Source organism: Eubalaena glacialis, chromosome 10 (assembly GCF_028564815.1).
Source record: "Eubalaena glacialis isolate mEubGla1 chromosome 10, mEubGla1.1.hap2.+ XY, whole genome shotgun sequence".
In the NCBI taxonomy this organism is placed as follows: Eukaryota; Metazoa; Chordata; class Mammalia; order Artiodactyla; family Balaenidae; genus Eubalaena; species Eubalaena glacialis.
Window position 1 is genome coordinate 12,011,061 of NC_083725.1, and position 24,239 is coordinate 12,035,299.

At 44.9% G+C, this 24,239-nt stretch overlaps 1 protein-coding gene across 1 annotated transcript in view; it reads right to left on the minus strand.

Annotated features, from left to right (window-relative positions):
* Positions 1–18,471, minus strand: part of TECTA (tectorin alpha) — a 68,990-nt gene extending 50,519 nt beyond the window's left edge. The window contains exons 1-6 of the mRNA XM_061203303.1: positions 18,408–18,471; positions 15,146–15,279; positions 12,195–12,482; positions 8,444–8,581; positions 7,921–8,086; positions 3,901–4,313 (exon numbers count right to left, since the gene is read on the minus strand). Coding sequence (XP_061059286.1) covers positions 3,901–4,313; positions 7,921–8,086; positions 8,444–8,581; positions 12,195–12,482; positions 15,146–15,279; positions 18,408–18,471 — 1,203 coding nt within the window. The remainder of the gene's footprint in view (positions 1–3,900; positions 4,314–7,920; positions 8,087–8,443; positions 8,582–12,194; positions 12,483–15,145; positions 15,280–18,407) is intronic.
* Positions 18,472–24,239: the final 5,768 nt, after the last annotated feature.

A 24,239-nucleotide genomic window follows, 5' to 3' on the forward strand; every position in this document is an offset into this window, starting at 1 on the left:
GACACGGGGAGGGGGAAGGGTAAGCTGGGACGAAGTGAGAGAGTAGCACTGACATATATACACTACCAAATGTAAAATAGATAGCTAGTGGGAAGCAGCCGCATAGCACAGGGAGATCAGCTCGGCGCTTTGTGTCCACTTGGAGGGGTGGGATAGGGAGGGTGGGAGGGAGATGCAAGGGGGAGGGCATATAGGGATATACATATGCATATAGCTGATTCACTTTGTGATACAGCAGAAACTAACACAATGTTGTAAAGCAATTATACTCCAATAAAGATGTTAAAAAAAAAAAGGAGTGAGTTCCATGTGTAAGTGGCTTGATAAGCCTCCAACAGAGAGTTAGTTTTCTTCTTTTTCACACTTAACATGCCTGGCATCTCTAGACATCGCTTTTGAGGGCTGGAATGGACGGTTAGTCCTAGAACAGCCCTGGGTGGGCTGACTGTAAGTGCACGTCCAGGCTGCCCTGCACCTGTACTGATTTCTGGCACACAGAAATATCAAGGGTCTTTAGTGGCACCATTGCTGCAACTCTCTGGGTTGTCTAGGAAGTGAGACAATAGACTGTCCAAGCATCGCTCCCAAGGTTTACCATGGCTAATGGCATGTGCAATTCTCTGTCCCTAGAAATTAGTATGACTTATGGGGGAAGGGAACAAAAAAACAGGCTTGAGATGTAAGCCATCCTATGAGAGCAGGAAGTAGAAAACAAAAACACCCAGGGGTTGATTGATTTATCCTTATCTCCCAGGTAGCAAGTTAGCCAACAAGGATGAGAAAAGCCACACTCTGAGGAAGGTCAGCCAGCAAGAGCACTGGGTGATTATTGTGTATTGCTCTATGCTGAGATGTAGGAAGTGAAATCTTCTCCAAGGAGGTATAATCGTAAATGCCAAATACCTCCCTCGCTGAATGCCCTCCTCTCCTCTCACTCAGCCCCTACTAACAAAGGACAGTGGTTGTGCTTCAGAGCAGAAGCCACAGGGTGCGGCGGGGGGGACTGTCTCTGGATGTTGCAACCGTCCCCCTGCTGCATCCGATCTCGTCCCTCGCACACTGCCTGTGTCCCTACGCTGCCCATCGGCGTTGCCCAGATTTTCCCTTTTTTTTCCAGCCTCAGTGGTCATTTTGCCCCCTTTCTTTCTCATGCATGTCTCAGTTTCAGCCACACCTTATAGAGTCCTGTGCTTGTACCCCAGAGGGCTTGGAGTGGGAGCAGCTGGGGACTCTCCCCCAGCCCATGGTTTCTTATTTCTTTCCTGCTGTCCCAGTCCTCAGCTCCTGATGCGCCAATGTTGATGAGTCTCCCTGTTTGCTTCCCTTCTCCCTGTGTACCAGCCAGGACCCCTTTTAACCGTGTCTCTCCCAGGAGTGGGTAGGGGCAAGTTTAGGTGGGAGCAAGGTTAGGAGAGAGAAGTAGCATCGTAGGACAGGTCTTAGAATGAGAAGAACTTTCGGTGGGAATGGCAGTGTGGGAATGAGCATGTATTGAGTGCCAGGCTTTGTGCTAGCTGTCGCACACGTGGCTTTCCTATTTCATCCTCACAACAACCTAAGAAGGTCCTTACCATCGCCCCCTTTTGCAGATGAGGAAATTGAGATTCAGGGCTTGCATAATTTGTGGGTGACAGGACCAGACCCTCCACTGCTTCCTGCTGCCTTTGTCCAGTGCTGAGTTGAGGTAGCCAAGTCCAAACTACAGCCAAGAGCCCTGCCTTCTAGACATGACACGATTACCCCGTTTTACAGATGAAGAAAGTAAAGCTCAGAGAGGCCACTCAGCTGGCAGTGGTGGCCCAAGGCTTGTGCAGATTTGACCCTAGAATCAGAGCTCTTCATCACCATCAGCTATTTGGCGTTGGCACTCTTTTCCCTGGTGTACCCTAAACTACTCAGTTTTATCTGGGGGAGAAAGATGAAAACTGATAAGTATTAGTTAGAAGGAGACATTTACTATACACGGATGTTAGCTGGCTTTCTTTGGCCCCTATTAGCATACATAATCCTAAATTGTTTATTTTGTCACTTGAGAACATTTCAAAGGGGGAAAATGCATTTTCAGAGCCCAGTTCCTAACCCCAGCATATGGAGAAAGGCAAGCTGTTTGTTAAGATCTGTTTTGCAAGGCCCCGCCCTGCGTGTCTGGAAGTCGGCAAATCAGGCTCCTTCTTGCCTCCCACCCCCCCTTGCCTGTCCCCACTTCACCCCGGGTGGGGTCTCTGCCATCCATGGAGGCACCCTCCCCAGCAGGGCAGGTGTATTCAGAGACGCTCGGAAGCCATTTGGCAAAAGGAAAAGGGAGCCATTGTTTGCTTGCAGTTGGAATCACATAACCTTTTCTTTCTGAAACATTTACATTCACGTCCACATCTCCCTGTCGCTACAGAAAATTGAGGAATCCATGCCCTACGCTCGGACGATGGAAGAGAGCCACGCAAAATTAGCAGAGCTGCTGGTGCCCCTTTCCTTCTAAAAAAAAAGAGTCTGACTGTGAAGGGAAAAGAATTTTAATCAAAATGGAAAATAGGAATACAGCGTGAAGCTTTCTTTTCCAACTTCAGATATTGTACACATCATCCCCACGAGACAAGGAAGTAGGGCAGAGCTAGCAAACATTTTTCTAGCTGGAAACGTTAGCATCTATCTACAAGGACAAGCGTAGTGCCCAACAGCACAGTAGAAATTTAAAACGGAAAAACTCCAAACTTCTGCAGCCGAATTCTTACCTCTGATTTGATTTACAGAGCTGTCTCTAGGGTGACTAACCAAATAACAAGCAAATTGGCATTTTAACCACTGTAATAGCCCACTTTTCTAATTATGACACTGATACGCTGCACAGACCTAGGAAGGGCAGAGCCAGAAAAAATGGAATTAGTTCCTCGGTCCTGCCTTTTGTTGGACACGCTGCATCAATTAAAACTACAACACGTTTTTTTAAAAAAGAAAGACCTCCCTGCACTGGCATCAGTTCTGGTTTGTAATCTCTGTGATGACCTCCATGCTTGGGGATTAAGGACTGCATAGGGTTGCAGCAATCAACCCCTTGTGGTCCTGGTTATTATTGCTTGAATAAATACACGGTTGCCACGAGGTCTCCATTAACATCATGAAACTTGGGGCCTCCACAAATTGAGTAATTGCTACTGGCTTTTTGGTCTCCCTCTTTTGACAATGCCCCTGCCTGAAATCCAGGTAGACAGGGACAGGAGTCATTTGCATGTGCTAAACGAACCACAGAGGTCCGTGTTCTCTCCCATTCCAAGCAGGAGTGGGGGATTCTGTTAAAGCGGTGTTTGGGTAAAGCTTTCAGGGGAACTTTCCACCCAGGCTTCACTAAAGCAGTCACCGAGCCCACTCCAGCTGCCTGGACAGGCAGGCAGTGCCTATGGCTACACCAATCAGTTTGGACGTTTCTCTGAGGATGAAGACACAGCTCTTGGGTAAACAGGATGGGGGGATGTGAGGATGGTTAATCAAAAGCTGTAGTGAATTACAGGTTTGTACTTTGTGTTTACACTGTCTCCAGGGCATGGCCATGTGGCTACCATTGTTGCAAGCCAGGTTCATGAAAAACAATTTACTTCTGTTCCCAGTTACCTCTGAGCTTGGATGTGTGTGTGTGTGTGTGTGTGTGTGTTTGTGTCAACTAAGAACTTAAATGTACTTTAAGATAAACAGCAGATAGACATGTCAAAGAGAAAGCTTAGGTTAGCTCTTGTACAAGCAAAATTTAGCCTAGTAAAGAATTTTACAAGATATTTGCATGGATCTTTACAAAGATCCATGCATCTTTTTGGTACAAAGGGCAAACAGCAGTAGATCTGGGAAAGTCTTCCCCAGGCTGAAGTACCTCCAGCTTCTCCATCTCCCCGTGAAGGATGGAGAGGGTCTCACCTTGACTTTTCCGTAGCTTCCTTTGGGGATGAGAATCTTGTAGCCATTCACCTCCACCGAGAGCTCCTTCACCCAGGAGACGGCTGAGCCCCCCCGGTGCTCGTTCTTTGCCTCCACGCTGAAGAAGGGGAGGCTGGAAGTATGCAAACACTGTCGGGCCAACAGGTAGGCACAGGAGCCTTGGAAGTGGAAGAGGAAGCCATCAAACGTGTGATAGTGAGGCTCCCCAAATACCACGCACGTGCTGGTCTCCAGCGGGCTGCAGTAGAAGAATCTGCCTTTGGGTTCGCACACCTCGTAGGGGCTGCAGGAGGCCTCCTGGCAGTAGATCTCGTTGTTGAAATCCAGACAGCGGCACTTGATGGTGCAGTTCAGGTCATCCCAGAACACCTCCCCTCGCCGAAGGAACTGTCCTGGGGAATAAGGACAGGAGAATTAACATTTATTGAGCATTTACCTTCTGTGCCGGGCATCGGGCTAAAGGCTTTACTGGCCTTATACCATTTAATCCACAAAAGAACCCGATTAGATATGAAGTGTTGCCCTCACTTGTCAAGTGAGGAAACTGAGGCTTAAGAGAAGTTAGGTAATTCATCCAAATCACTCAGCAACTCAACCGCGAAGCCGGGATTCCAAGCCAAGTCTGTCTGAATCCAATCTAAGCTCTTGACATTATTGTCACCACCACTGGTGAGCACACTTTCATTCAAGGAAAGACACATTGTCTCACTCCATGGGATACACCAGGACACACGGCAGTCCTTGCCTTCCTTTCTGCGATAAGAGGAAGGGTATTCCGAAAGAAGGCCCTCCCCCACCCCCCGGGTAACTCGGCAACACTGTCGGTTCATTTGCTAACGTGATCATTCATTCACTCATCCACTCATTCAACAAACAGCTGTTGGGGGCTCAGTACGTGCCAGAAAAGAATCAGGAGTCAGACCCACAAATTTAAATCCCAGGCCTCCTGGGAAGATTCTGGAAAGGGCTGACCCCTGGCTTCTCACGTTCCCGGGCTCATAAATCCTGCAGACACTGTTTAGGCAGAACTTACACCTACACGAGTTGTCTTCTCCCCTCACCCTAGGCCCGGTCTAAGTCCAGCACTCCTCTCTCTTTATCCTCTGGACAGGAGAGTGAGATGGAGAGGGGAAATGGTTCTAAGGGATGTGCTAATGTTTAAGATACTTCTATTGCCTTGGTTGGCATTCAGTCTTTAAAACCATTTCTCTAAATGAATGCTTTCCCCCACCAAAAACCTTGAAATCTACCAGTTCTTCACATCAACCTTCAGTTGACACGGGAGCATCTCTGGGCTGGGGGCTATGACCTAATCCTTGGTTGGGGGTTGGAGTCAAGAGAACTGGGCAATGGTCACAAGTCTGCAATCAACTGCCAAGACTACTGACTGAACTTCCACCTGTCTTCATGTTCTAACCCATAGAATGTGGACAAGGTTATTTTCTCATCCCTGCCTCCTGGGGAACAAAGATGCTATAAAAAGTTGGCACAGGTCAATAAGGTAGAAGTATTTGTACATTGAGACTGTCTGAAAAGGAAGGTATCAAAGTTACAACATTAAGAACTGTAAACAATATCATACACCAGGAGTAACTATAGTTTGAAACTGTAGTTTGAAAAGGTTTCTCAAATTTTTGTAAAACTGAATACCTAATGCAGAGCACAAAGCTGCCAGGTGAACCCAGGCAGAAGGCATGGCAGTTGGACAGTCCTTTCAATGTCTGTCCAACAGGAACAATTATGTCTCAGCGGGCAGTTATGTTTCATACGGCCCCTGAATGGGATAATAGATGTATGCACGGTCCCAGTAGGTCAGATGCATCAGCCCTGAAAACAGGCCCCTCCAACCTCAATGCCCTCTGGCACTCACCCAGGCTGCACATATTCTAGCAGCCTCCGCTCGGTATGATTTCCAGTCTCTGCTTTCTCAGGCTTCCAATAAATGAGGGGGAAATGCCTTTGAATAGAGGAGGTTTGGACCAAAAGGTAGACTCTCTGAGATAATTCTGTTTGCAAAATGATGATATAATAAACCAGCTCTATGCAACAGTTCCCCTGCTATCGCCCAGGCCAAATCCCCATCTCATTAGATTGATGTATGTCCAGTGGCACATTAAAATGCACAGCAGCCTGTATGAGGAGATTGAATTTGTCCTGTATATGAAACCCAAAGCCATAACTCAGGAGGGAAAGAATGAAGTCAAAGTGAGGACTTTGTACGCGGCTGGCATCTGACCAACCCCACAGCTCTGCGAGCCAGTGTTTTCCATTATCACAGCATTTCATTCCCAGGACTCAAGGAGAGGCTGTCACCCGGCACTTAGGTAGCACGGCCACAGCCAGTCAGCTCCATGACACTTGGACAAAGGCGAGAGGCGTTGGGTAGGTCCCTAGCCCAGGCCGTAAAAGCGAGAGAGATAACGGGGCATTGGTTTGGTATCTTCACAGACCTTAGATGAAGATGTGTTTACACTCTGTAAGGGAGGAGAGCGCAATCTCTGAAATCCTGGTGACCTTTGGAGCCAGAATCTTTTCTGTCCAGTTTAATACTGGCTTAGCTCTAAACATTTATTTGCTCTTCTGAACATGGAGGACTTTACAGAATCCACAGAGGTAAGGATGCCCAGGCAGGCCATCTTCACAAATGACCTTTCCTCAGAGCAAAAGCAGAGGTTTGATAAGTGTGACCACAGCGCAGGGGATGGGGGCAGAGGGTGTGGGCATTTCAGATCAGGTGAATATGGCTCTTCTGATTATTACACAAATCAAAGCCCTCAGGGCTGCCGAGACACAGAGGTCACCTGGCCATGCTGTCAATGGAAGGAGGGCAAGAGACCTCCTGAAATTTTCATCCCAACCCATAACTTTCTTAAGAATCTGGAAGTACTTTCCCCAGGGCCATCTTCTGTGCTTACACAGTACCCTGCACTCACGTCTCTCATAATAGGTCTTACATTGTGTCATCACTGTTTCTGTGCTGTCTTCTCTACCATGGTAGGGTCATGGGGGTCCAGAGCAAGTACCATCTTCAGCGCCTAAGAGAGTGGCTAAGCACATTTGGAAAGATGCAGTGGCTGGAAGGCTGAATGGACGGATGGGTAGATGGGTGGGTAGGTGAGTGGGTGAGTGGATGGGTAGATAAATGCACAGACAGATGGATAGATGATTGACTAATTCTAGTTGCTATAGCCTCCACTCCTAGAGGCAGAAATATGCCCAGAAATCCTGTTTTCTGAATACTTTTAGACATATAAGAAGCAGGAATCTATAAACCATGGCGTCCCTGTGAGAGTCCTGGGCTGTTTTGTACATCCAAAGGGGTTTTGACATTTCAGAGGAGGCTCCAAACTTTGGATGCCAATGTAAAGGAAACCCACTGAGGTTCACCTACAGCTTGTTCACATAGACTTAAAGCCGGCTTTGCTGCTCCCTAAATTCCTGCATGTTTTGCTGCTGCTTGGAGGATTTTAGGAGAAGCTACCCTAAAGACTATGACACGTTTTTTCCTTTCTTTCTAATCATACTAGGAAGTACTGATTTACTCTCGTACAGACTTGGTGATGCTCCAATTTCACCCACTCCCATGGATCTACAAAGTGCAGATGGCAGAGCAGGAGTAAAGATGAGAAGGAAAATTTAAAGGGGGAAATGGCAACAACAACGACAACAAAAATAATGTTAAACAGGAGGGCTCCCTTCTGTCCCTCCGGCTGAGGAATCATTCAAGAGCCTCGTCCACTTTGGAGCAGTTCCCAATGGGGAGCTGTGTTCATACCCCAGGCAAAGACTTCAGAAACTGCAGTATGGCCAGCGCAGGGTTTCAGCTCCTGGAGTGATGAACGTGCATGCGAAAATTACCTTGATCTCCATTACCCAGACGAGAGACTTCAAAGGGTAAAGCATCAGCAATGAGTCCCCCCTACCGTGGTTTAAAAGCCTGCCTGTCTATCTAAACGAAACAAACCCTGCTTTGCCTCAGAGAAGAGGAAATGCCTTTACCTCTGGAGGTGCAGCCATTGGCTGGGTCAATTTCCTTCCCATCAACTTTAAATGCCCAGCGACCTGGAACATTGACGTTTGTGGTCTCTTGGATATTCACAATATCAGGGGTTCTTGACCCCGGAAGGCTGAAGAAATTGGTGAGGTTTCCACCATTAAATCCTGCCTAGAGCACAAAAGGGAGAGCAGACTTTTGAGCACACACATTATCCCCGCCCCACCTCCGCCGCCCCCCCCCGACCTTGGTTTACTTGCCCACCATCTTGTTTTCAGCACACCTGAAATCAAGAGACCCCTTTTCCTGGAGTCTCTGGGGCCCCCATTTCAGGTGATAAAGGCCCGCTAGTTCATGCCACACCTGGATCCAGGTATCAAAGATGGGCAAGACTAGTCCCTCAGTCAACCTGCAGGATCAGACACGCTTCTCCAGTTCAAAGCAGGATTCCCCCCAGATGCTGAGAGCATGAGAAGAGAGTGCAGTGCTTCAGAAACACATAGGCGGATGAGCCAGAGAACCGCCTACCTGTGCCATCACTCCCCCAAGACCCGTCAGGGGATCACCGCCGCTCGCAGTCCCCGTGGTCCAGTTGATTTCGTAATAATTGAAGAGCGTGAATGTATAGGAACCGTCAGACACCAGGACGGCCTGGAAGGTGTTCACCTGCAGGATGCGAATGGGCGGGCGGGCTCAGGACTCACACCCCCAGGAGCTCCTCTCCCCAGTAGCAGCTCCCTTTACCCTGCCCCCTCCCCACGCAAGCAGCTCAGAGCTGCTCCGACCCCAGCCTCGGTGCTCTGCCTTCTCTCCAAATATGTTCTCACCTCCAGCGGGAAAAGCAAGACATGTGGGGCTGTGCATCCAGAAGAGAAATGGCCTGAGAATAACCTAGAGGCTGACTCAGCGTCCCTCTTACATCTCTGACTGGTACCAGACAGGAAAGTCAGCGGCCCGACTCAGCATGTGATAATACGTGGGCACCTATAGATGGCAGCATGAGAATAAACTATAGGAACTAGTCAAGCCGGGGAGAGGGCTGTGAGCACCTGTTCCCAGAGCAGGTGGGGTAGGGCAGCGGCGGGGTGGGGAGGGAGAGGGCAGAGCACGCAAATGCCAGTTGGTGTGACTCTAGTAGTGGCATGGGCCCTGCTCTCTCGCTTCCTGGAACACACCGCTAATCTTGGTGAGATGTCTCCCCCTCTTTTAAATGCAGGTTGGAAAGTGATTTTTAAAAAGCACTTTGTGGGGAGAAATTGCTCCTCTAATGGAGCATTTATGCGTCACTTTATATCTGCAAAATTCTCCACCCCCATCTGTACCTCAACCAATGCTAAGATGGGTAATTTTTTGGCCCATTCCCATCGTAGGAGCTAAGAAAACTGAGGGCTCAGGGAAATGAATTGCTGGAAATTCCACAATGACCCAGCAACAGAAAACAGAATTGGAGCCAGAGCTCCCAGTCTGATCTCTTCGTGCACTGTCATTACACACGGTTTTAAGTTTCAACTTTTTAGGACAGAGATGTTATATACATTCAAATCAGTCTTGCAAACAGTTTCCAGAAACAAGCTGTGGCAAACTCTGTCCTTTACTATTTCCCTTTGCTAATCCCTACCCCCTGATGCATGTTTTCAGGAAATTCAAGTAAAAAATAGAGTTAAAAGGAGAGGCTGCTTCGACCTTTTCCATTCAAACCTAGCATTTTCCTAGCTGCCCGATACCATCCTGGTTAACATTCTGTCAGATGCAGAGGAAGACCCACATCCTTATCCTGTGTAATCAAACTGGGGTAAAGGATCTTGGAAGCCCCAAATCTCCCATCCTAGACAGTCCCAGGGAGGGAGAAAAGGTGCAAGTAAAGAAAAGCCCTTTTTGTACACGAGAACTTTCTCCTCAAGCTCCGTGCTTGCCACAGCTGATGGCGTTTATGATAGAGCCACCCAGGTTTATGCCTCCATTCTCTGGCCCCGTTCAACAAAAGGGCAAAGTGGGACACAGAGAGGACCGAGCAGTCACCTATATGGCCGCTGTGGGGTCAGATTCAAGAGAAAGGCATAAAGTCAAGGTCACACAAGGACCAAAACTAAACCCTCCTTCAGACCAGGATGCTCCTTCCGGATGTGAATTCCTTCCCCTGAAATGAAGTTGGAAATATCTTTGGTCCAAGCAGGTCTTGAAAGCAACCCATGTCTGATCCCAGAAGTCACGTTAAAACCAGCCAGCCATCCTAAGAACGCTCCAGAAGCTGGCTCGCCCTCATGCACCTTCTCCCTCACTCTCACACCCCCCCACAGGTAACTCTTCAACATGGGTTGTAAGACTCCTCTGGATCTGTTCTTGTAAAACCATGTTTTTAATTCTTGAAAAGCCCTTTTATACTTCAGAGGACCTCTAACGCTACCTGGAGGGGGCAGCTGAGGAAAGAGTTTGGGATTCAGAGTTAGGAGACTGGGTTCACACCCTGCTCTGCCTCATATCAGGTTCAAATCCCTTTTCTTGACACTTGGGCAAAGTTACTTAACTTCTCCGGGCCTGTTCCCTCACCTTTAAAGTGGACGGCGAGCTTCCTTGGGAACATTCTTGTGAGGGCTAAATGATTTGCAAAGATAGCCTATCACAGCCCTGGGTTCACAGTCAGCCTCAATAAATATTAGTTTTCCTTCCTTAAAGTAAACACATCCTCTTGACTTTCTACTGGGCTTCTGCTTCTAAAAGATCTCTCATGCCCAGTGTTTAGTTGGCCTGTTGATACGTGTTCCTCTAAAGAAGGTGGGGCCTGGGATAATGGGAGATGGAAGAGGGGGCCGATTTCGAAGACAGGGATGGATGGACACTCCCGCAGCTCTGGAGGATTTTTATCATCTTTTTCTCCAAGGAGCTCAAAGCACTTAGATGTTACCTCATTCATCCTCACTGAAAGAGTCCTCACCCAGTCCAGAAATTTACGCCAAAGTACAAACCAGGAAGTATCTAAATTATCTTGCCATTTTTACTGCCAATGGAAGTTTTTTTGAAAAACTGGTGGTCAGCATTTGATGGGCATTTCTTCTCTTTTTTTTTCTCCCTCTGACACTAAAATTTATCGATCGCTGGCATCCTGCATCCTAAAGCTGTAAGGTATGAGGTTCAAGGACATAAAACATCACCCAAGGAGTCGTTAGCAATCCATTACATGACAGAGGGAAATTTTTGCTTCTTTAGAGGTTATTTCTAGCCAGTGCATCCACTGTTTAAACTTGTATCTTTCTGTTCTCCAGAACCTCTTAGTGATAAAGTGCATTGCGATGCTCTGGTCAGAAGGTGCAAAGAGGCCGGGTGCTCACAGCAGGGCAGCTACGAAATGCAAGCCCAGCACTTTTCCACCTCTGTCTCTAACTCAGTAGTTTCTGTTCCACCCTGAAACAACTGACTCATCGCCAAGGAAATCGGAAAACAGATGGAATTGGAAATAATCCTAAGAAAGCGGAGGGAAGATTTCTGAGTGTCTTTGCTTACTGGAAATTATACATTGAAGACGCATCTGCTGCTTCAAAAAACTCCATTGCCAAAGTCATCCAAACAAACTGCAGGCTTTCCTGAAAATTATGTTCTGTCCCTTTATGTAGAGTGTTGATTATCTCTATAATAATGCCAGTGATAATCTTTCTTATATGACTTTTATTTGATTGCCCATTTGGGATTTCTCAGCAGATGCTGAAACTTTATTCATGAAACACTTTAACTGCCCAATCCAATTAGCATCAAATATGAATAATTCCAGCTCTGGTCACAATTTTAAAAAAGGTCATAACATAATAAAATGAGCCAGATCATTTGGCTCCAAACTGACACCCTAGTTTCCTTTTCCTATCAGGTTTTGTGAAAAAGAAAAAAAGGAAATTAGCTGATGGAGAGAGGCATTTGAGCCTCTGGTAAGGAAAAGGGACCTTTGGGTTCCTGGTGGGTCCCTAATCGTATGGGGTCTCAGTGCCTCAATCACTCTCCTGCAAAATAGGAATGCTACCTACTGCAAGAAAATTGTGGAGGGCTTCTTGTTAGACATTTGTAATGGTTCGTGATAGAGATGACACATCTTCTGAAATATTACAGCTGACTGGACTGGTTAGGTGTGATAGCTCCCCCTGTTTCCTGGAAAGTGGGTGGCAAGACTCCTCAGTTTAACTCAAGGAAACTGACATTCTTCAGCTCTAACAATTAGACTCGTTCATGGTAGTGAAGATGGACAAGAATTAGATGTCAGAATACGAAGCGGAAAAGGGAAAATTTGAATGATTACAGGTGTGGTGCTGCTCCCTCCATAAAACGTGACTTCCTCCCAGGTCACAATGAAAACCCAAGTGGCAGAGAAGGTTGCCATGTCTTTGAAGTACTTCCTGATGTCCTTGGTGGCTCTTTTCAAGATGACAGGGTCCATGGTCTCTCTGTAATAGATCTCGCCTCGAATCCCATTGTGCACATCTGCCCAAAATGGAGCAATGAAGGCCCTCCCATCCGTCAGGGGAAAAGATTCGGGCGTGAACTGGCTCACTAGCACGTTGAATGAAACAACTCCATTGTTATTGACCTACAAAAATAAAAGAGGTTTTGCACGGTGGATCTGAGACTATGACAATTTCAGAGTCATAAACCAAGACAGACGCTCGTCTAATCATATGAATGGAAACGGCTTTTAAACTACTGAATCAGAACCCCCAAACAGCAGCTTCCATTTCTCAGCTAGGAGGTTCATTTGCTTCCAGACAAACTCATTGGTTTCCTTTCACTTTCAATTTGTAGCCAGCTGCATTTCTTATTAATAATCAGCCTCATTTTCATGTTCTCTATCCTGTCTTTATTTATACTTATCAAATACTACTGGATTGTGCGTGTGTGTGTGTGTGTGTGTGTGTGTGTTGGGCTAGGCAGTGGCTTATGTGGGCAATAAAGAAGATCCAGAGTTACAGATGCAAAATAGACAGGAAAAAAACCAAAAAACATGGAAGCAGAAAGTTAAATTAAAAAACTGAGGAACTCTATATTAGACCTTGATTCCTATCACATGACAAAAGAGGAGTGTCAGTAAAAGGTAAATCAAATACTCCATCACCAAACTCAGATCTCAAGATGAACCATATCCCACCCTGGATGAGACATTTAAAGGATTTCTATTGACGTCAGAACCACTCGGTACCCAGAAAAGGGTAAGGTTACAATCTACAGATGAGCCCAATTCCATTCCAGCTCTTGTAGTTTGTTAGCTTCTTTGTATAGTCTCTGCACAAAATGGAGACATGAAAACTTTACGTTGTATATGTAAATGACTATCTTATGGTGATTTCTTCATGATTTATAAATGGCTTAGTAAACTTATTAAATTACTAAACCTTACTGCAAATAACAAGCCGATATATATACTCATAAACAGGATCTGTAAACAATTTGCCTCTGCCTGTGTCTGCAGCCCAATATGTTCATACATGAAGCTGATTTAACCCAAAGGCTTGTATGGTTTCAACAGCAGGAGTGTCTGTGATGGGAATACTTGCAATTCCTCAATAGAGAAACATTCTATTGTTAGGTTCATATTTAATTAGTAATATTATGGACATTAACAGTGACCCAGATCCCAGAGATAAGTTATCAGTACCTGGGCCAAGGGTATGTCAACCTATTTTGGAAGCAAGGGTGTGCAGTTTGGAAAGGAAGCTGGAGATCCAGCTACAAGGACATTGAGAGTCTACTGTCTGCAAGTATCAGTGAACAACCCAGAAGCCTGAACAAGACTGCATGACTTAAAGTGCTGGAAACCCAAGGAAAAATTTGCCCTCAAATAAGCCTCCCCCAAATTAAGGACCCTCCTTCTGCAAAGGCAAGAATTATTCAGACTCCATGTCACTTAGTACAATGGAGGAGAAAGAGGAGCTTAACTAAATACATGTGTTCTAGTGGTCTAGGAGACCAAGGCTTCCAGAATGGAAGTCCTGTGCATCCCTCTCATCTCCAAAATCAGGTCAACACATGCAGAAACTTACAATCAGCTGTTACAGACTAAGGAGGCTCTACAGTGAGTAGAGCATAAAAGGCATTTCAGGATACCGGAGCAATGTGTTTTCTGGGGAGCAGTGGTGTAATTAAAACACACAGACTAGCAGAGGAAGTTAGTGATGACTCAGATGTGTTTTGATTATATTCTATAGTTAAGAGCAGTGGTTCTCAAACTTTTGTGGGCATCAGAATTCCCTGGAGGGCTTGTTCAAACAGATAGCTGGGCCCCCTCCCAGATTCAGTAGGTCTGGGGTGGGTCCTGAGAAGTGACATTTCTAGCAAGTGCCTAGGTGATGCTGATGCTGCAAGTTCAAGGACCCCAGGTTACATAATGGAAGAGGGAACTCTTTTCTAGTGGGAGTCAGCCTTGAGCTATCAATCAAATGTTGGGGAAGATAGAGGTCCCAGATGCAGAGGAAGCCAGAGATGGAGGTGCCTGGAGTTTTATTTCTTTCTCCAGGGCAGGGCGCAGAATAGAATAGGCTGTAATATAATCTACATTTGCTTCACTCAATTCTTTTAAGGCCGAAAATCAAGACAGGTTCAGTTGCTCTGAATCTTCTTGTCAATGTGCTGTAGTCTCACTAGCAGCAATTCCAATGATCAAAAAATTAAAAATAACCTGAGAACACAGGTGCCCAGGAGAGCTCTGACAGCAAATGATACCATTTCTTCATGCAGCTTTGACAATGAGACCCTATGGCGTATCTCAGACCCAGTGAGGTTGGCCAATTCTGCAAACAACCGTTATATAATAGTTGAGTACCCCTCTACTCTGCTCTGACTCTGCTCCAAATTGGTAGGAAGCCTAAGAAGAGCAGATGCCTAAAGTCTTCACACCCCCAGAAGGGAAAGAAAATTGCTATTGCTCCTATTGTGGTTCATCGTATCTTTTTATCTTGTCTAGGGGCAGAAATGATGTTCCTGGCATTGGGGCCTCTGCTTCACTTGGGTGTTTAATCACCCACAAAAGCAATCCATTGCTCTGTATACTCCTCCGCTATGAACATTAGCCATGAAATATACCTTTGACTTTCTTAATCATAAAACCTATCAGCTCATGAAATCTCAGAACTCGTCATCTGGGCTGCCAACAAATCCTCCATTCCCAGAGCCCTGGAAGAAGGTATTTAAAATACTTTTCCTTAATGACCAACAAGGTGGGAGAGCCCTGGAGCAACAGCTGGGCTGCTTGTCACTTACATAGATGGTGCGGTAAGGAACGCCAAAGAAGAAGATGGGGATGGCCAGCTTAATCTCAGATGAGCTTCCGTCGTCTACTTTAGGGGTTTTGGTGTCATTCTGCCAAAATGGATACATGAGCTCCCTGGGCTGAACTGTCAAGAGAGAGGGCGGTTAGGTAGACGGCCGATCCCTCTTCGGTTCGGCAAGCTGCTTTCCTCCCACCCACTAAAGCCAGCTTCTTTCACTAAGTCTTACAAATGACATGTAAGTCAGACAGCCTTTGCATTTATCCTCAACCTCAGCTGGACACGGTGCGTTATCTTCTGCCTCTGGAAAGGGGAGCATGGAAGTGATGGCATTTCTCCTTAAGAGAAATCACTTCCCGCTTCATTTCTATGTTTCCATACATTTAGGAGACAGCAATGGTTAACACTGGCTGGAAGGTTGTGAAATCAGCCCTGCCTGGGGCTCTCAGAGCACTGAGAGGTGCCTCTAGGTCTGGTGTGGCTTAGCCCACTGAATCCTTGATCAGAAGGCAACGTACAGAGAACGTGGCCAGTGGCTATGAGACCCCCTTCTAGCTCAAGAATTCTACTATCAAGTCTTTTCCTGAAAGGAGTCCCCTTCCTCCAGATGCACAATAGGAGAAGATACCAGATCACAGAGGAAATAAACAATAGTTGGATCTGGGACAAGAGTGGGAAGAGAGGGTTTGTAGTAACTGGCCTGTGAATGACCTTGATTGAGCTCCGGCCCCATGAGAAGTCTCTCTGCCCAGCTCCTATTTACAAAAACAAACATGGGAGCCTCTTGGGCCAAGGAGGTTGGGCCTCTGAGCACTCTTTGGGGAGGAGGCTCGGGGCGCTTACTCATCATCCTGGTCAAAGGTGAGAGTCATCACACAGACACACAGCTCCCCTCCTGTAACCGTGTCACCACCTCTCTTGGCAAGCTGGCTTGTTTCTCGGAAGTTTCTCATCCAAACTCTTGCAAGGGGTGGCCCAGTTCAGAGAGAGAAGTTAGACAATTTCCCCAGGGTCTACATTACTGATGATCAGGTCCAATGGCATTTATGAAATAATCTATATCTGGGGTGTAATGTTTCTTTGCCTCTGTCCTTTCTTTTCTTGGATGAAAATAGAGCAATTGAACATCATCTATGCTTCCATCTTCTTAAATCATGTGTGGCAAATCCATTTGGGGCTTCTGCTGACAGTTCGTGAGGCACCTGCTTGCAGACGTTGATGCCCCATCCTCAGGTCGGGGGCCCCTCCTTGAGAAAATCCCTGCTCTGTGCTGATGGAGCCGATAGGCTGGCGAGAAACCACCAAGGGCTGCCCTGCTCTTTTGGGAGCCTTTAAGTGAGCAGAGAGCAGCTCAGAAGTGCCTGGCCAAGTGCCAGCTTCTCTCCTCGTGGAGCAGGGAGTGAGGGGAGGTCTGCCTGGAGGAAGAGCTGCTCTGTTTCCCAGGGCTAACTAGCATCAGAGGGAAGTGGGGAAAACGAGCCTGGTCATTAGTGTATAAGCATCGCTCCCCAACCTTCAGAAGTCTCTGTGAAGCCAACCAAAGGAAATCTTTGGGAGGTGCTGTAGTTAGTTTTATCACAGGGGCACTCAGCCCACGTGCTTTATTTAATGTCACAATCAGTAGACAAAAAAGGTTTCTCTAACAGTCATAATTACATAGAAGTAACAAATTCCAAATTCCTAGAAGGAAGCAATTTAAAAAAAAATCTCTTTATAATCCTTATCATAGAATTATACACAGGTACTTATTAAATGTGAAGGGTAATGAACATTCTCAAATTAATAATAATAAATCAAACCATGTCATGGATTTATCCTTCATGGGGAACTTTTTAGAAGTGATGTCCAAGTGTGAACAAGGTCTCAAATTCACGCTGAATTGTAATCATTTGAATGGAAAGATTAATTGGTATTCGGGGCAGTGTTGGCCAATCTGCCTAGGACATGAGAAATCCATGCCCGTCCTGAGGAGACAGAAAACTATGGTCAGAGAGATTGTCCGTAACTTCTCTCTCTGCTCCAAAGGTGACACAAATTTGCCAGATTCATCCCTTCAGGAATGATCCTAACTAGCTCATGATTTTGAACAGGAAAGGATGGACAATCAACAATTTTCAATTTTAAGAAGAATACAAATAATCGAGATATCTAATACTGTAAGTACTTATCAAATAGTTGTTGAATTAAAAAAAATATGACTAATAAAAGGGAGTAGGTTTAAACTATAGTAATTCCTACCTTAGAAGTCATTACTATTATAAAAATATAGCTTGTTAACAGCATAGCCTATCAATAGAATCAGAGTTAACAAAAGAAAGAATCTCCTTACCCATGCTGATTTTAGGCCAGGAATGTTACAATAAACTTTATGTTATCAGAACTTTTTTTTTTTTTTCCACCAAATAAGACATACCTTCTTAGAGCAGGAGTGCGAGGTTAGAGGCAGTGGGACTCATTACTATGGGGTTTCACACTATAGCCTGCCTGCTACAACTGCTTAAATTTATCCAATCCTAGAAAAATGTTAGGGCCCCACATGCCTTATGGATCGGTTCACTCAGACTTGTAATCATGTGTCCGCTGAACTAAACAAACAAAACAAAGAAGATGCTCTAGAATTTTAGCCATAAAAGTTTCAAATCGATATAGACTTTCCCACCTTTCTTGCCTAAAATTCAAAAACTGTAGAAAGAAATGCATGTGATCTCCTACTTACCCGGGGCAATGCTACATAGAGAAAAAGGAGGAATCACGGAGGGGAAAAATTTTCTTATTTCACTTGCAGCTTTAGATTTTTGGCCATTGTAAATGGCCACTGATACTCAAGTCACTGACATTAATGCCATTGGAACTCCCTGATTTTGGCTTAAACAAGTGTATTTTTTAAAGTCTGTGCCACCAGTTAAATGCCTTCATTGGAATCAATCATCAGGCATGGGATGCACACACACCTACCCTGTGTACTTTTAATGAAAATAATTTGCATTATCTTAAAGATTTATTCCATTGACATGGGGCAACTTGGTATATACAAACTGTGTTCGAAGTGAAATAAGAAAAAGTAGGAATGTAAATGAACATCATTCAAAGTTAATGTATTTTGCCCTTGACAGCAGAATTTAATTTACATTTTTCTTGTTGTAACTGTAGACACATGTACACCTGCCCTGACAATTACAGTTCCAACAAAAGCGTCTCTTTATAAATTCAGGAGCATGCTAATCACAAGCTTTATGGAATTTTGTAGTACTCACCTCGGTGCCGTACAAGTGCGAAGATGAAAGAGACCCAAATTCTAAGTAATGATGAATAATTCATCCTGGAATTTTAAAAAGAAAAAGAAAAAAAAAATCCCCAGCTTGCCAGAGTAAATAGAACACCAGGTGTGTTTGGTGGCAAATCCCAAGACACATCACAACCATCATAGAACATTCACATAACGACATCAACAGTTCTGAGTCCGGATGAAACGCCCTGGATGCTGGCGGGCCCTCCTATGTTCAACACCTCATGAACAAATTAGATTCCCCCGTGAAAAGCAGTTTGGAAGTGTAATGAGATCATTCAAATTGTCAGGAAATTATAAAGAATCAATGAGCACGGCAATGAGTCAAGGAAAGGCATCTACTCTTCAGCTACTAAAGCCCTGAAAAACAGGACCCCACTCTAAAGATGCCTGTTGTGTCTCTAGAACAGACATCCATCCTCTGTGAGACCAGCCTCTCCTAATTTTCACAACAGCTTTCAATCAGGATCCCATAAAAGTCAGTTAAAACACAATGTGGTCCTACAGGTAGGAGGATTTAGAGTTTGCCATCACCTTCTGTAAAGTATGGAGCCAGTCCATCACTCTGAAGTACAGACCAGAGTCACAGGCTGTAGAAGACTGTCCACTGACTTTCCATATGTGAAATGAATAACAGACATGTACTAAAAAAAGAACCATGCCAGGCTGGCTCCTTGGAATTACAATAAAAATAGAATCCGGTACACAAGCAAGTAATTAGTCGCGGCAAATTAATTAGAGAAAGAACATCACAAAAATGAACTTGTTTTCATTTCAGTTACAATCAGCTGGACCGGTGGCTTTACCCCTTGGACAATCTGTGCCGCTCTGTAGAGCTGAGATGCAAGCTCCAAATTATACATACTCCTGCGTCAGCACCAAGTGCACGGGTAGACACTGAAGTTTGCTCCCGATAGCATTCTTAAAACTAAAAACCCTTCTCTAATTATTGGAAGCTATCACAATTCTTCAGCCAGACTTCCATGGAAAATCAGTGAACCTCCTCTGTGAGTTTTACTGTAAATCTTTAGTTGTCAAGCACACACATTGAAATCTTAAGCACATAACAAATATTAGTCAGTTTTGCTGAAAATGGGAGTAAGCCTTTAGCAGAGATCACACACAGCTTTTAGCAGAATGAGATGTCAGGCAGGTTTAAGACTGGAGTCCTTAGGGAAGCAGTTCAGAGAGCAGGAAGGAGGATTCATTTAAATATTTGTATTTATGAAAAATGTCACTAACCTGTTCTGCAGAGACTGGAGGAATGGAGTCGGAAATATTAAGCCAAATCTTGGTAAACCAGGAAAAATTAGGTAAAACAAGAATTCATGTCAGTTCTCCCCCACTCGCTGCCAATTATTTCTGATTCCTGAAATGATGTCTGAATCCCCTACTCTCAAAACCAAAAATTCAGTTAGTCCTGCGCTAGAGTCACGTAAGTGTTGAGTTGCAATCAAGTTTTTCTTCTATTGATTAAGGAAAAGTAAATCTAAAGATCAGTTTCAGGATTGCGTAGAGAGGTTCTTTTCCTGAAAAACTAGACCTTTTTCTCCCCCCTTAAAAAAAAAAAAAGAGAGTAGATTCAGATGGAAATGTCAGTTACTTGGAGCTGAAACCTTGGTCCTTTCTGATCGGAATCACTTTGCACTGAAAAACACAGAAGAAAACCCCCCTTCTACCTTTGTACCCAAAAAAAGGCAACTGTATAATGTTACGGAATTAGCATCCACCAGCATGGGATTCAAACGCCAAACAAAGCTGCTGCCTCCAATATTTAAATAAAGTTGGTTTTCTACCAAAGTCTTTTTTTGTTTCTCTGCTTTTGAACAGCTGCCACAAATAGGCTCTACCCTGTTTTTTCACAGGTATGCATGAAGTATTGAAAGAAACTGTCTCAAACTTTTCTAGGTTTTATTCCTGCCCTTTTCCCTCTGATACACCGCAGGGCAGCGGGTTAGGCCAGGGGATAGGTAACAAGCGCGAGGCAGGATCTTTCACAAGGGAAAAACCAAGGGCTCTGGAAACCTCCACAGATACCCAGCGAGGGTCCTTGGAGGGAGTGGGGACAGATAGACCCCTCCTGATGAAAATTTGCAGTAAGTATTTAAAAGGTATCGTAAACAAGGTAAAAAGGTGTCCGGTTCGATGCAGAATGAGAAACATTGGCTAAGGCAGAAACCAAGTTTACTATCCAAAATATTTAAAGTGAGACTTGTTAAAAAAAGGAAATCATTTGAAGGTAGCAGGAGAAAACTCTCTGTAAATCAATGGGAATTTAAAAAGTGCTTCAAGTTCTCTCTGACCAGACATTTAAATGCCAACTCTATTAAAAGACATAATTCCAGTTTTGAGCAAATTGTCCTAAAATGGACAAGAGGTTTGGGAAACTAGGTTTTCAGTCTAAATTATTCAATATTTTTCCCATAATCCCGTGGTAATTCAGTAGGTTTTACGAATTCTCCACATGTGTTTACTTATAGATGTCAAATGACTATTTTCCTCCCAAAGGCACATATTTATGTAACAGAAAATCTGAGTTTTTGGGTGCCTGTTCAAAATACAATTAAACTCAAATCCAAGACTCACCTCAAAGAGCATCTCCTTGCCCAGCCTTTGTTAAGGTTTCGGTCCAGTAGTCAACCTAAATGTCGTGAAGCAAAATAGTTGGTTCTATTTTAAAAACTGCTAGTGTCATAGTAATTTCTTTGGTCTTCTTTCTTCATGCGCTCGTGGATATTTGTATCTCAGCCTTTTGACCCATATTAAATGTTTCATCCTTTTTTGGGCAGGACTGCTCCTGGGATAAATGCCACCTGGGCTAACCAGATACACAAGATGGCGGCATAAGTGGATCAGAATGACTGAGAATCTGGGTGCAAGCAAGTGCCAGGTGCTTGAGGACAGACTGAGCTGGCTTATCGCTGGTTGGGCTGGGGAGCCAGTTAGTGAGTGTGTATTCCGGGTGTACACTCAGTGGTCACAGAGGGAAAAATGACAAAAATCTCTTTTTATGCCATATCGGCAGGAGGGTTTATTCTGTTTGAAGGGGTGAAGTGAGCCAAGATTTGACAAGATTTAGACCAAAGGTGGTGTGGGCGTGGCTTGGAGCTAGTAACCCAAGACAATTTGTGTTTTACAAAGATGGCATAGATGGATGCTGCTTTTTAGGCAGGAGGAAAGGCAGTTCAAACGAAACACAAAACAAAAAAATATTCCTAAAAATGAGTAGAATAAGCCTTATACGCTGATTGTTTTTGTTTTGTTCTGTTTTCTTAAGTTTCTTACACCCTCTGTGAAAGAAATAGTCAGATCTGAGCTCGTTTGAAATGATGCAGTGAGAAGTGTGGACGGCCATGAGCCTCCAGCTGTGAGCTCCTTCAGGCTCAGCCTCACTGCTGGAGCCAAGGGCAACCCCATCTGTGACTGGGCGAGGTGGTGGGACAATTGCCTCAGCACTTTCCACCCAATGCAGGACTCCCCTAATGGGCAATTTTTGCTCTGGAGAACCTAGTTGAGGTGACAAAGGCTATGTCAAGGGCTCAACTGAAGCAGCTCTACTATGCCAAAATCAGGGTCTAATTGGGAAAACCTTGGACTTGTGTATATAATTTTATGCATTGGGATTTTATATATGTATGTGTGTGTGTGTGTATATATATATGTATATATATAAATATATATAGTGTATATACATTGGGGTTGAAATGCCCAAATTACTGTGGCAGATGGCAGAAGAAGGGATTAAAATTCTCAGAGACATGGACACGCATGTATATTACGTGACTCCAGAAGACCCAACAGATGATCATGTTCCACGGAAAGGCCCAGAGGACAGACACATCATCCACCAAAGGCAGCAGGAATATGCTGGTGAGAGAAGCACCAGCATCACAAACAAGCTCAGTGGGGCTCCCCTCTGCAGGTCAGGGCTGATGGCAGGAGTGGTGCTCACAGAACTTGACTGTCCGATCGCAATGGGGATGATGGGCACCTGAAACAACAGAGACCAGGTAGCAGCACTCTACTGCCTGAAGCCAAGGGGGTTGAATCTTCATAATAACCAAGCAGTTCAGATTCATAACCAAGAGGCCCTGATCCATAGAGAGTTATGGAGATGATTAATAGAGCATGGCATCCAAGGGGCAAAGTAGATGGGCAGCCAACAACGGTATTGCTTACTATAGATAATAAAAAAGAGCAAGAATGGTTGAGCAAGAGGCCAAAGACAGTTGCCCCAATGAAAGGTCTTGATCCCTTGCTCAGTTTGTGGATCTGAGTCAGTTTTTCAAATCTGGAACCCATAGACTGAAAAGGTAACCAGGTCACCAAAGGGAAGAATCCTGCAACATCATGACAAGTGTGTACAGTAGTGATTCTCTCAGTCCTTCTCCCAAAAGACCTATGGTCATTTACTTGATTGACTGTAGACTGGGGGAAGGGAGTGCCTAGATATCTTGTGGACTGTTGGACAAGGGGTTTGAGTTAACATTGATACCCAAAGACCCTGTTAGAGTGAAAACAGAGAGGCCAAGGAAACAAAAGGAGACCTGGCCAAGTCCCAGCAGGCCCACAGGGGCTGCAGACCTACCTGGATGTCAGTTCCCAAGTCCCTATATATAATTGGGTTTAATATACTTGACACATTGGGTCCTTGGTCTGTGTGGTAGAAGCTACCACAGCAAGGAAGGAAATTGATCTTTCTACTCCAGCCAAGGTAGTAAATACAAAAGAGTCTTGCATCCTGGGGTTGGGGGAAGATGGTGAAGATTAGTGTCACTCTTAGAGAGCAGGGGTGGTGGGATCTATCATATCTCCATTTAATTGGGCAAGATGGATCCCGAAGAATAACTGTGGGCTACTGCAAGCTCAACCAAGTAGTAGCTCCAGTTTTCATCTGCTGTACTAACGTATCTTTGCTGGAGATACTACGTTAGTACAGATGGCTTCAGATACGTGGCTTCAGATACATGGCATGTGGCCATGTTAATTGGGCAAATGCATTTTTTTCCCCTATCTGATTCAGGCATGAGGATCAGAAAAATAGTTCATGTTCAAATGGAACAGACAGCAATATACATTTATAGTTTTGCTGAGATTGGATGGAATGTCTCCTGTAGAACATCACCTTGACTCACAACGTTGACAACGTTGATTGGCACAATGAGGAAGAAGTGGCCAGAGGCCTGGGTGACACACATGTGCTCCAGAAGGTGGGAGTTACATTCTTCAGAGATTCAAGGCTAGTACTTCAGTAACACTTTTAGGAATCCAGTGGTTAGAGACATGCTGGGATCTCCCCTCCAAAGCAAAAAACAAATGGCTGCATCTTGCAACCTCTCTACAAAGAAATTCTTCCCTCTTCGTAGCTTTCTTTGGGTTCTAAAGGCCACATATTCCGTACCTACAAAAACTGCTCCAGCCCACATACCAGGTGACACAGAATTCAGCCAGCTCTGACTTGGGTTGAGAGCATGAAAGAGCTTTGTAGCAGCTCCAGACTGTAATGCAAGCAACCCTGCCACTTGGGTCATATGTTCAGTAGGTGCTTTGTTGTCGGAGATGTTAGGGGCAGAAAAAGATGAAATATGCTGTTTATTGCAAACCCCAGTGGGAAAACCATAACTCAGGTCCCTGGAGTTCTGGAGCAAAGTCATGACATCCACAGCAAAAAATAACACACCTCCTGAAAATCAGCTCCTGGCATGAGAATGAACCCTGTGATGGAATATTTGACCAAGATACAAGTGACCACGTGCCCAGAAATTCCCCTCATGAGCTGGGCCCTGTTGGACCCACCAAG